Consider the following 13,859-nt stretch of genomic DNA (forward strand, 5'->3'; position numbering starts at 1 on the left):
ATTTCCTTGGAAGAGGTCATTTGTTTGAAGGTTCTTGGGTTGATAATAATTTCACAGTTTGCTCTCTATTAAATGTCATCGTAAAAAAAAAAAAGAATAAAGAGAAACAGCAGTCAATTAATATGCGACGGTGAAATGTACATTGCCTAATTCTGAATCATAATTTGGTGTTGACAGCTGTCTAGATGGTTAATAACAGTCAGTGAGTGACATATTGTGGTGCAGCTAGCCTATATATATGATGGAAACTTAGGCTGTATGAGTAACCAGCAAGTTTATAAAGGAGAGGGGTGTGGTCCTGAGGTCATTGAAACCTGAAATTTAGAGGGGACTGGGATCCCCCCCCCCCAAAAAAAATATTAGACATCCAATGGTGTAGTCTGAGACATATTTAGATTATAAATGGTGTAAAATAGGTCTAATTGCAAGGTTGTACGAAAAATACTTAAATGTTTTTTTTATGTGAGGTTTATCAAGAAGGGGAAGCCCCCTTTGGATCTTCGTCTGGTAACAATTGCACCGGAGCCTGGAATTGTTACCTTTACAAAGTTATTCAGGTAGAGGTTTGAATAATTGTGTTCAGAAAAATCCACTTCAGATACCTTTATAGGTCAATCGTGGTACACATTGCTGTGTAATAATATCTTTATGTGGGCCTAAGCAAGGTTTGATTGATATGACCCAGAACTAACCTTGATAAAATGGTTAAAGTTGTTATAGAAAGAAGATAAAAGAAACCCCTTAAACAGGAAACCTCTTCATAGAATCAATTAACCAATGCCATGGGCAAATATCAGAGGACCTCTAGTCTTGGTTTTCAAGATGGCCATGCACAAGGAAGAGAAATTTTTAACTAAGAATCGGCGAGATTCAGTGGAAAGCCTTGCAATTTCAAGCAATAATCTGACAAAGGTACTTATAGGCCCTTCACTTTTGTATGTAATTGGATTTGTTTGGAAATGATTATATCTCAGTGCCAAGCTTGCTGAAGCAAGAGTGGACAATTTGTTTAAACTGCAAGCTACGACTTCCCAACTTTATCGGAGACACTTAAATTTCTCTAGTTTGTCTACGTATGTTTGATAGGAAAAATTCATTTGTAATCTTGACTTAAGATTAACTTACAATATAGTATTAATTGACTTCTCATTAGTTATTAACATAAATTAACCTTAAGCTTAATTTATACCTCTAAAAGGGAGCACGTAAATTGAATGTCGTGTTGCATTTAACATTAGATTCCTATGTTTGCTAGTTCTGTGATATAAGATGAACATCATTGGAAGTTGTTAACTGTTGTACAACTTGTGAATTTGAAGTGAACAGGTGTGCTCTACTGCATTCACATTCGTATTGATCCAAAGAGTTCAGTTACAGCTTAGCATTAGAATGATCAATGTTGATATACAAGCGACACATTTTCAAGGCTTTCTAAGTTGCACTTTTTAAAACATTTTTGAAATTCTTTTCTCAGATCTATGCTTCATGTTCATAATCATTCGATAAAAATCAGAGCATGCTTAGTTTTTAACTTAGCTGAAAATTTTCAATATCAGAGTAAATAATCCTTTACTCAATCAGTATAAAAGTTAGCTTATAAGTACTAAGTACACATACAGTAGCTGATTGGCCCATATTCAGTACATTTGTTGTGTGTGATAATTTCATCCAAAATCTGTTGACATTTTAGAAAAGCTCTTTTCATTTCCAAGATATACACATTTGATGTTTTGATAAATCTGGGAATCTCATTAAACATGTGCAAACTATGACGTGGAGTGTTGCCTTATCCTAATTGCTTATTTAGCCCTTAATGAGTTAACCCCTAATTACAAGCCCACATATATCATTGGAAGAATGTGATGTTCCTCTTTTCAAAGAAGACAATAAAATATTTTTAAAAAATCGCTTTATGCCACAAACCTGTGTTCGGTGTCCTTGGAACAAAGGTTGTAAAAACAAAGGAATCACATAACTGAAAATCAGGCCATCACTCCCTTTACTTCATCAATCTGCATAATTAGCTAATTTTTATTCATAAATAAGACTAGAATTAAGTAAAGACTTGTAAACAATGGTCAATCTTTGATGAATATCGGTGGGAGTTGCAGCTCTTTTCATGATTTCTAACACCATTTAGAGTGATTAGGACAATGTTTTCATCAGTGTCTGCAGACCTTTAATGGTCAGGGAAAAGGCTTGCTTTAATCTTGCAATTAAATTGCAAGAAATGTTTGGTAAAATTGTTGGAATTAAGCTAGCAACCAGTCAAAAAGTGATGCTTGAAATGCTGCTCGGTTAAAAGACTTCAATTGCTAACCAAGCAGATCACAGGAAAGATACTGTACTGTAGCCATGGACTTGAGAGTGAGGTGTCGGTTTTCTCCTATTCCAGAATTTTAGAGAGTTTTGTTTTTCTCTTGGATATTCTCTAGACGATAAAATGTAAATAAAATTTGAAGGATAAATGTCCTTCATGGATATATGGTCTGTGTAATAGATAGGGGTAGTGTGCAATTGTGCATGCATCAACACCTACACTGTCATGTATTAGAAAGTATATGTTTGTCACACGCTGCAGAATGATCTTACAAAGATATTGCGAGTTCAAGATAGGAATAATACAAGCTTTATTTTGCATTAGGTTGGTAACTGCCATGTACTCTATTGTAATCTATTGGAATTTTCTTAGTCTATAAATAAGTGAACAACAGAATGTGGTAAAAAACCATGTAATTTTAACTATAGTTTCAAATTGCAAAAGTGCAAACTGTTAAAGTTCATGTAATTTGTGAAAGTTATTTATTTGATCTTTTTTGATGTGATTTAAATGAACTAAAGTAATCCAATATGTATGTATGAACAGTATCGTTTGTCTCTTTGTACATACCGATGTGATTGCACGTATTTGGCTAATTTTAAGCCAAGTATACCTTACGTTGTAGGCTTTTGATGGGGGGTATCAAATTCTTGTTAAAATGCATTTACAAGACCATCTTGACCATGCACAGAGCAGTGTTTACCTACAGTGTTGTGATCCTCTCGCCAGTTAGAATGTGGTTTCAGCTGGTTATAACGCAGCACTCGGTAGAAACTTGCACTATTTATACGATGAGTGAATTAGAAAAAGAAACATGCCGAATATTGATTTTGCTCCGTCTAGAATGCAGAGCAAAATGAAGATGCATTTCTTTTGGGTGACATCATTACATTTATAGATTCTTGGCCTGGCTGGAAAATTTCAATCAGTGGTCTCGTATAGTTCAGACTGATACATTATCACTAGAGGCGGCGACTGTTGCAAGGTTATATACATGCAGCCATTCTGCATATATATTAAAGTTGTAATATTTAGCTAGATGGATGAGAATCTCCCAGTATTTTTTCTCCCAGGCATATCATGCAATGGCGTACATATAGACATAACGCTCAGTGGGATGGAGGACATGATGTGTTTAGCCTGAACCATTTGGCTATAAATCCTTACAAATCTTGTGTACAGATCCTGTTTACAAATCCTGTATACATACATTAGATTTGGATAAATACAGTAATCTATGTCTCTCTGATGTCATACAAGGAAGAAACTAGCAATTGCTTTTGTTGTTTTTCAATATCAGAGGTTATTACGAAAAACATAATGTTGGAAAGTAGTTGAACTGTGTGTGTGACTTGATGTTTTTTTTGTTTTTTTTGGTAATTGATATCAGTACTGTAACTTTTGAAAATTTAGTAGTGATTTGCTAAATTATCCAAACTTGGGTCCTATATAAACATGTACATACATAAGTGATAATTAGAAACAAAAGACAGTACCATGTTTTGTCAAAGTATTCCACAATTCATATAAAGTCTCAATGTGTATTTGCCAAATTTTAAATTCGACCTTTCCAGTGCCCTAAAAGCTCATTGGAAATAACACTGTTAAAGGCAATTATCATATTAATAATCATTATTTTTATTGAGTTAAACATTTTGAGCTAAATAAAATTTGCCAGATTTTTTAACGAGTCGGTAGATTCTACAAACTTCAATCAAAATTTTCAAGCCCCGCCCAACAGATCATGCGCCACTCAAATCTCTCTGTTTTGTTTACGACCGTTAGGCTATAGGCTTACTTTCACTTTCATGCCTCCATTCTCTTGAATGGTATCTTTGATGTATCCGATGTAGCTTGAGAAATTGTGTCATTTCCTTCTGTTGCAAGGAATAAAGAGGTGTTTTCAGACGTTTCCTCCATGAAATTGGGTAAAAAAGGTGGACGATACGTGCACATATACTGTAGGTTTCATTTGTGTTAGGAACATGCTGATATGGGTGATCACAGCGATTTTATGGTAAATCATTCGAGCTATAAGGGCAAAAGAAAATACATGTCTTTCTTTTGATTGCGACAGCTTTTCTCCATTTAACCCACCTGGTCCAAGTGCATTTAGAATTAGAAACATTGAATCTGCTTCATCTGGAAGTTTGTTTTTCGAAATTCAACAGCAAACAGGTATTGAGACTTTAATCAACAACGACTGTTATTAAGATGGAAGTTAAACCAGTGTGGTTCGTTTTACTTGCTCTGGAACTAACATACATTTGAAAATGTTAAAGATATTAGTTATCTCATTGATTTACTGTTTATGTGTGGAAGAAGTTTGGTGTGTGTTTTAGTTGACAAATTGAAATCATCTTTAATGATCGACAAACTTGCTGCAAACTAGCCATGTACCGAATGTGATATTGTGCACTTCAAATGTAAAGTGGAGACGGGATTTGATATTAGCTCATTGGTCATTATTTGTTTCTCTTATTTCTTTACAGCCGTTTGAAAATTATTTCTTCTAGCGATAGCGGAAAGGAGTGATGTCGTAAACCAGAGTCCATTCAACAACATTTGAAGATCATCTACAGGAGTATCCCTGGAGGATAATTTGAGATGGGGCACATAAGGAGAAATATTTTGTATTTAACAGTGGTTTATGCAACTCTGCACCTTCATATCGTAATGGCGGGAATGCACACAGACCGAAGCGATGAAGAATGCGATCAAGTCAGAACGAAAGTCATTGCTTATGAAGGTGAGAATTAAGCTGTCATTAGTTTCAGTTATTTTAGGGATGTATACTGTTTTGATCATGCGTTTCATTTGGGATCACCTTTGATCCTTAATGCAATATAGAACACCAGTGTTTGTGATCCAGAGCTAGGACTGTGATCTCTTGCAGTATCAGGCCCTGATACATCAGACATTTAGGTTGGGAGGAGGGGAGAGGAGGGGACGAGGAGAGGGATGATCAGGGCCTGATCTTTTCCCTGGTCTAATCTCTTTCTTCTAACGAAAAAAAATGAGATCTCACCTCTGCACCACCTATATTCCCTACCATATCCCCTCTAAATCTCCCTCTCCTTCTCTCTCTCCCTCTCAGTTTTTGGCTCTCCTTCTATAATAGTTGTTGTTACTATGTCTTGCCTTTTTGTTGTGCTAAGTAGTACAGTAAGAACATAAAATGGTTTCCTTAGTACCTCAATGACCTCCTCTGATAAGAGCACCTGGTTGATTCTCTGGTTATTGATAGGGCCTTGAGACGAAGCAATTGAAGACGTCAGCTAAAGGACACTCCAAAATCAAGTTGTATTGGCTCTAACATGGTGCTGTAATTAACAAGCTTTATGTACGGAAGTAATTAAAAAATGAAAAACTCTGTCAGATTGCAGGCATGAGCGAGTTTCTATTGTTTTATCTTGGTAAACAATTTTTATTTTGCCTTCATGTTGCTATATATCATGGAAGGCAGTTTATTGTAGCAATTATATATTAAGTTCCATTCAGGTTGGGGAAGGGATGGGGCCTGTGGGTTAGGTGGGATGTGTAATGGGCTGAAGGAGGGCTTGAAAGTATTAGAATTTAAGATACTGAAACCCATATGCTTGTTTAATCCATGTGAAATAACCAACAATAGGTGCAATTTTTTCAAAGCGAAAGGTCATCAGTACAGCTGGAAATTTTGCTAAAATTGCTCAAAGTTTTAAAAGTATCTATCAGGTGGTTCCTATCCTCAGAGATATTCCCAACATTAAAGCTGTCCATGTTAACATACATAAATGATAAATAAATTTTCCAGTGTGTTAAGAAATTGCTTGAGCAGTACTGTTGTTATATATTTTCAGTTTTGAGTACAATTTACCATTTATATATTTGACTTCTAGCATGTATTGAGGCTGTGTTGATGACCTCTCTATAAGGCCAAAATTATCGTTTATTTTCATCCCCTCATAATCCTTCTTCCAGTTGCATGCCTAAGGACTCGATCTTGAAATGGACAGATTTCCACCATACTCTGTGTACTCCATAGCATGCAAACACAAATGAAGCAACATTGGATGGCTTGATTAGTTGATCCTACCAGAGGGCGTGAGCTCGAAAGAAGTAGTAGCCTAGTACATACATTAGAGGTTGGTTTGGTAATACAACCAGTCTTGTTGCTTGCTTACTGCCCTGGGTCTGACATGTTTTGTTTCAATAAATATTCAATGAATCTACATATTATGTCAGGGATCTGTGTAATCACTCCAGTGCTCTCTCTAAGCTGTACATGGTCTGTGTGGTCAAGATGATGTCATACCCATTGGTCAAACAACAAACTTTGTTTGATTGTAATCTTTACTGTCTATAGACAATTAGACCAAAGATCTTTATACTATAGAGTGTCATCGTTCATGCTTTTAACATACAACTTAAAATACTTTGAAGATTCAGTGAAAACCCTAGAGCTGAGATTGCGATTGTACCCCAAGAGTTTGTTCCGTAAAGCAGAATCCATACAAATGAAGTCAACGGTGCATCTAGATGACACAGAAATCCTATAGTAATTAATGCACTCCATTCTTGCTGCCTTGACTTTAAAAAAAAAATGTTTTCCTTGTAGCTAGTCCAAAGTTAACAATTTTTTCGTAGTAGTACTGTGCCCAGGTTGAACCACTTTTTTTGTCAACTCCCATATCATAGGAGGGAGGAGAAAGTGGTGTTGTCAAGGTTTGGGGGGTGTTAGAGGGTAGAGATTGTTCCCAAAAGTGCACTGTGCTCCCCTGGTTGCCCCTTCCCCAAATGTAATTTGCAATGTCTAAAGAAAATTTATGCAGGGAGATGTATACGACTCTTTGTCTTCTACTGACTATTATTTACTTGTGTCTACCTCCAAAATTAATTTGAAGCTGATATCAATATCTGTCCTGGAAACGATGAAAACTGCAAAGCTTCAGGGGACATCGTCCCATTGATCCCCACCAGAGATTCTATACGATAGCAGACACCGGGTAGACCAGACACCAATATGGCTTTGTGCTCTTGCATTTCTTGCATTCTGTGTCATCTCCCCCCCCCCCCCTTTTTCAAATATGTGCCCTCCACTTTGAAATGTCTGTGCTCGAGTCGCCACCGCCATAGATGTATTGAACAGAGACAAAGGAAACTGAATGCATTCTTGCAGTAGTCCTTTATGCCTTCAATAGAAGTCTAAGATTAAATAAACTCTAGATGGTCAGGTTTAGATGATGTCACAAGTTTCTTCAATAAACATGTGGTTTATTGTAACTGTTTGATATAGTGACCATTATGTGGTTAGTGCTTTTGAGATGGTTTGTGGTCAAATTAAGGACAGGAAGTTGTTTTGCTTGCTTTGTCTGTAATTTGTGTCTTCAGGGACTTCACTACTCTCACAATTTTGTGGCATGGTCCACTCGAAACCAGGAAAATCTTAGAGCTAATTTCACAATTTTTTCTGTCAGTGTTGTAAGTTCTGTGTAGTAAGTTTGGAAGTGGAAATTATATATATCGTTGAAGTGACGTGCAGGTTATTGCCACTATCATATCAATATAGGATGTTGAGATTTTCGAAAACTAGATCTGATACATCTGGTATCGTGTTAAAAGCAGTAGATAAAAAAGTAAGCAGGCTGATGTTTTAGTCTTATTTAAAACTTATTAACTTTGAGGTAAATTCTTGATGCTAAAATAATCTAGGTCGTTGACTTATCCTGATCAGTTTAATGTCTTGTTTTGAGAAAGAGTAGATTTGGTAACATAACAGAACGGAGAAAGCGGATGAGAAGAATTTTAAAAATAACTTTTACAACTTCTCTGCAATTGTTCAATCTACATATCCTTAAGTGTTTTGATTGATTTCAGCTCTGTTGCTGTGAAATTTACCCTGGTTAGTACCCCACGTTTATGGGAGATAAGTCACTGCATTTGAAATGGTAATCTACTTAGTTCCATAATGATAATAGATTCAACTTCTAATCCTTCTATTTTCCTACATAATCAAATTGTGTCTCTAGAGGGCAGCCATTGAGCACAGATAAAGCGGGCCTCTTTATCGGCCTGTTTGGTATTGAATTCAAAAAGGTTCTAAATGGTTACTTTTATTTCTCACCCTAGCAAGAGGAATCAGGATATTAAAATCTAGACATGAAAACCTTTCAAAAGTAGCCATTTTTGTTTTTTATTGAGTTCAATGCTTTGAACAGATTTTCAGTTAATTGTACAAAAGGCTACTGTAGGACCTTTGTTTAAAAAATAGAAGAAGAAGAAGAAGAGGTAAAAGGGGAAAAAAAAAATTGACAAGTACAGGTAATCTTGTATTGGTTTTGACAACTGTTAAGAGTTTTGGCAAGTGCTGTTTTAAGCTTCCGTTAAAGCGATGTAGTGAAAGTTTCAAACATTACACAGATTACAGTCATCACACATGTGTTGTCCTTTTTTTTTAACTCTATTTGTTTAGGTTTTGGTTTTCAAGTATTTAATGTACCACACTGTAACATGTAGTTTTGTCCACATCTATGGTATGATCGGTATTTTTGTAGCTCAGACAAAATTGATTAAAGCCGTCCAGCTTCAGAAATTACTTGTAGCAAGCTCTCTATCACTTTCCATTAGAGGTTTGTTAATTCTGCCATCTCAACCTGGTTATTATTAAGGATGCAGATGGAAATAGTTTGTCAGTGAGTTGTTGCACAAGTTTGTAATTATCCCAAACTAGGCAAGGGCCGGGGGGGGGGGGGGGGGTTAACTCGATATACTAATATACTATATACTGCTTTAAGATACAGCAAGGAGCTGCTATTAGAACTCCCTGGGTATCAGTTTATGATCATGTTAGGAAACAACTTATTATTTCAAGAGACATGAACATAATTAACAGGATTAAAAAATGAGCAATATGGGGAAACAATGTGTTCACTTAATTGGCTATGTTGGCTATGTACTATAACTCCTATACTTGTGGTTTTTAATTTGTCCATGCCCTGACTTTCAAGTGGACTATCCATCTGGCAATCTTGACTTAATACTGCTTGCACAAAGAAGCATTGATCAACGGATGCCACCACTTCACCGTGGGGTATCTGTGTTTTTAATACAGTACAGGAGAAAAGAAGTAAAAGTTTTATTTGAGTTCAGGGAACGTATATATATATTGCAGTCACCATCAAATAGCTTGTTTGGTATGTATGTACTAGAAGATGGGACCTCACTTAAAGGCTCTATGTAGGTAAATTGCGGAGGTACACGATTATTTATGAACACTTGATGAAGGGTGCCTTTTAAAGAATTAGGCCAAATATACTTTCTAATAAGAACTGGTATTGTCTCATTTAGGTAGAAGGATTAGAAGACACAGGCTTGAATTGCCAGGAGGCAGCTATTTTGCTTCATTCCCATAATTGCATGAGAGGTCTACTTCAGGTAGTAAACAGCCAACCACTTAATCTCATGTAAACCAAGTGTAAAATCCCTGCAGAGTAGATAAGCTGATTCTACCATCTTTTGGTTTAGTGGTAATTTACTGTAATGGTTTACCTGCTGTAGAAAGTAGGCTATTGTGGGTTTTCGAAGAAGCCCTGGAAATTTCAAAAAGAAAAAAAAGATTTTTAAGAAATCTACCACCACTATTTGTACAGGGGCTTGAAAGGTAGATGATGCATAGATGATGATGTCATAGCTGCATGTCATTAATGACTTTGTTGATGTAGGCTGGTCTAGCCCACCACACATTAATGCTGGTGTAATTCTTGAGCTGTCATGATATCATGCTGTTGATTGATCTCCCCTCATCACCCTGAATACCAAACAAAGACCAGAGAAATAACTCAGTACATGAGCAGAGAGGCAGAGGAGAGGTGAATGACCCACAAATGGCAATGAACCTGCATGGACATGACAGAACACGCTGGTAACTGGTTTCAGGTACTGCCTTGCTCATACCATGGAGAAACAAAAGACACTGTCACTAAGACGAGACATGGTTATGAATCAATATTAAGAACTGAGCTCACCAATGAAGGTTTTATGGGGAGGGAGAATGGGGGTCCATGGGAGAAGAATGGGGGAAAGAACCCTCTTCACTGAAAGAAGTGATTAGGCAAATCGCCACCTGACCCTTGTCTTTTTGATGTACTTGAAGGCAGGCATTTTCCTTTCTGCCATTCATGTTTGCAGATCTTGGTCTTAAAATGATTCCCAATAGCCACAGCCAAACTTTGTACAGATTGTAGTTCAAAGTAGTTTCCAGCAGGTACCCATTTAGTGTGCTGTAAAAAACTTGTGTAGTTCATTGCTCAGAAATATAATGTTCCACAACACACAGTTATTTGCACTGATTTGTTTGTACTTATTATAAAGTGATCTTAATGTGAACATATGACTCATTTACACTACTGGAATTTCTTTCCTCTGAAGGAATGTTTGTTTCTGTGCATGTTCTGTGAAAGAGAGGAGGAAAGGAGGGGGAAAAGAACTGATTTTTTCTTTCCATTCAAAGTGCCGAATTTTAACCTTGAATTACCTGGAATAGTTGTAAACTTTGTGATTATTTACTGACAATACCAGTTGAGGTGATCAATTGGAAGCATATCTGTCTGGCATAAAGGTTCATGGTTGGATGGGCTCAGGTCGGGATCTGTAAAAGAAAAAAAAAAAGAAAAGAAAAGAAAAAAAAAGGGAAATAAGAAACCGTCAGGTAAAGTTAATTCATACCCTAAAATATCTTCCCCACTTTAGTTCTTTTACTGCTGTTTTCATCTACTTTTATTCCCAGTCAGTTTGTGTTTATTTTACAAAGTCTCAGAATTATGGTGGTGAGGTGTCACATCACATTGGATTAGAAACCCAAATTATACTTTACCTGCCTTCCTTCCACTTGATTAAACTAGTCAAATTTACTCTTAAAATTTTACCCACTTAACCAATTTGACAAGTTGACCTGTTTCTATTTTCAACTTTAGTATTCTGCGAAGTTTAAATTTGTACATCACACCTTTTCCAGATGTGGATTGAATGGAACAATGAAGATGTACTAAATGTATATTTTTAGGGGAATTACTGCTGACCAATTCTTAAATAGTTCAAGGAGGTATAAGACACGCTTGTTGTCATGAAGTTGAATAACTACTGTATCAGAGAGTGAAAGAGAGAGAGCAGGAGGAGGTGTGTGGAGCCAGAAGCTTGAAATGGAAAAGGGTGGGATAGGGGGAGGCATATAGTTTATGGTACAAGCATAGCATAGAAAGACTTAAATGTCTTGCTTGTAACATAAAGAGCAATATCAAATTATACTAGAAAACAGAAGATAGATCTCTTTTGGGTAACATGTACCACATCATTAAAACTTGTCACCGCAACTTCCTGCTCTGGTAAGAGAGGGAGGGGTAATTTTGGATGGCCTTTACATGAGTCACTTTCCCAGTTTTCCCCAAACATTTCCAAATTTGGGCAACAACTCTGTCTATTACCTAAAGATTGATGTTTTTACAGGTGCTGTAAAATTGATTGTGCCTTACTTACTTGTTAGCACTCCCCAAACTGAGTCAACTGTTGGTTGACCAATGTGGTTCCCTGAGCATATATATTATATGTATATAATTCTCTGGCAACTTCTAGCAGATATAATGAATCATTTTATAACTTGCAGGTGAGAGGTTTACAGTGGACGAGGATGGTGATTCTCACAGCTCATTTTGAAGCCAACAGTTCAGCAGTAACATGTGGTCATGTGGTTGGTCTGTGAGCAGTTGTTTATTAATATATTGATGATGTATCTTCAGAAGGGTGGTCTCTTTGCTTCATAGATAATGATAGATCTGCATGACTCAGCTTAAATTAAAAACTGAACATGACATTTAAGTGTTTTTGTAAGGTGAGTGGTTGAAAAGTTGAACATGTATACATATAAATCAGTCATACCATCAAAACAAAGTCAGAATACAAGGAGGAAAATACAACCTGGGCTAGGTATGCATGTATTCCCCCTCTCCCCCCCTCCCCTAGAAAATAGTGTTTCGCTCCCCTCTCCCTGTCCCAGTGCTATCACCACACATTGCCAACCCTCTCTTCCCTCCACTATGAGGTCTTCTCGATACCAATGCAGGTTACTTGAAAACTATTTGCAAGTAGAAATAATACCCTGTTTGAACCTTCACCGTGGAGACGTGACCCTTTGTGTAGACTGTAGGTTGGGATAAAAACTAAAGTGTGCATACAATTCCTCAGGTATTTGAGTGTGGGCGGGACGGAGCAAACTCCTTTTAATTTCTTTAATACAACTGAAAAATATTGATTGAAATCCTTTTTCTCAATCCAAATTTTGCAAATTTTGATTATTTTACATTTCTGAAGTTAATCCGAAGTACAAGACCTTTCTTCGTAGCCGTGTTAAAACAAGATCCATATCTTTTTCTCTTTAGATTTGAGGAAGCTCGCCGCTTTCTGAAGAAAGACACATGACCTACTTTTACTTTGACTCTTTATTTCAACTTAAATTATATCTTACTTAAGACTAGAAGGAAAATCTTATTTTGTTAGTTTTTATCCATGGTTCCTCTGTTGCTTTATTTTCCTTGAGATGGATAAGATTGCTGTAACAATTGATAAAAAAGTTTTAAGAAAAGAGAGCCGACTGGATTCCGCTATGACACAGGCGCCCATATTACAGTGTCGAGTTTCCTATAGATCTGAGAGGGGACGTGATTGCCAAGGGGTGTGCTTACTCTGATTTGTCTACAAGTCAAACACCTGTCAATGCTCAACAACAAAATAAGCAAAAGAAAAACCCTCTAAATGCCATCACATTTCTCATTTTCTAGGGATCTGCATCTGTATCTGGGTGACCAGAACAGCAGTCTGGGTAGCCTGCAGGGTGACATTAGAGTAAGATTGTTAAGGGTTGGTTTTGATTTTAAAGAGAGAGAATCTGTAAACATTATTTCCCCTAAGACTTGCTCAGAAGCCCATCATTGTCTCTAGTATTGGTGTTGATTGGAAGTGTTCCAGCTGATGCAAGGTAATCGTAACGTCAAACGTGTTTATCGAGTGGATTCAGGGTTAGTTACTTTGAGTGCCATTGTTTTCATGTGAAATTGTAGAGGTATTGAAGTTTGGACATTTTGATTTTTTTATAAAATAGGAGGCTAATGTTATGTTCATTTTTTGTGTGGAAAAAGTCATCCTTTGAAGGATAAATCCAGGCGTAAAATTATATTTTAAATTTTGTTGACCGTTAGAAAACACTTCAGGTTGTTATTACATTACTTTCTTTTAATTTTTGTGAAATGACCCTTTAAACATCTTTGGGTCTTCAATGAAAGTGGCTGGACTACAGTTAAAACACAGGGACCATTAGGTCTGTTCCTCAGCCAGAAAATCTCTGGGAAAATACAAGACTTTTACGACCTCAAATAACATTTATGCCTGCACTGAGGAGACAATGTCATCATCAATGGAGCGAGCCTCAAATGAGCATTCCTGAGTTTTTAGCTTATTTTAAAGATGAGTATCTAGAAAAATTTGAACAGCTATATAAACATTACCACTCACT

General features: G+C 36.6%; 1 protein-coding gene and 1 long non-coding RNA gene across 4 annotated transcripts in view; one reads left to right on the forward strand and one right to left on the reverse strand.

Annotated features, from left to right (window-relative positions):
• The window catches only part of LOC139966567 (semaphorin-5A-like), a 142,319-nt gene that overhangs the window by 20,987 nt on the left and 107,473 nt on the right, over window positions 1-13,859 (forward strand). For 2 of the 3 annotated variants that reach the window (XM_071969734.1, XM_071969736.1), the window contains exon 2: window positions 4,813-5,069. In XM_071969734.1, the coding sequence (XP_071825835.1) occupies window positions 4,928-5,069 (142 nt within the window). In that variant the 5' untranslated portion in view covers window positions 4,813-4,927. The remainder of the gene's footprint in view (window positions 1-4,812; window positions 5,070-13,859) is intronic. The other variant, XM_071969735.1, reaches the window with a different exon arrangement.
• LOC139966568 (uncharacterized) overlaps window positions 5,076-13,859 on the reverse strand; it is a 43,717-nt gene continuing 34,933 nt past the window's right edge. The window contains exon 3 of the long non-coding RNA XR_011792703.1: window positions 5,076-10,946. This is a non-coding gene — a long non-coding RNA (uncharacterized lncRNA). The remainder of the gene's footprint in view (window positions 10,947-13,859) is intronic.

Source organism: Apostichopus japonicus, chromosome 4 (assembly GCF_037975245.1).
Source record: "Apostichopus japonicus isolate 1M-3 chromosome 4, ASM3797524v1, whole genome shotgun sequence".
Lineage (NCBI taxonomy): Eukaryota > Metazoa > Echinodermata > Holothuroidea > Aspidochirotida > Stichopodidae > Apostichopus > Apostichopus japonicus.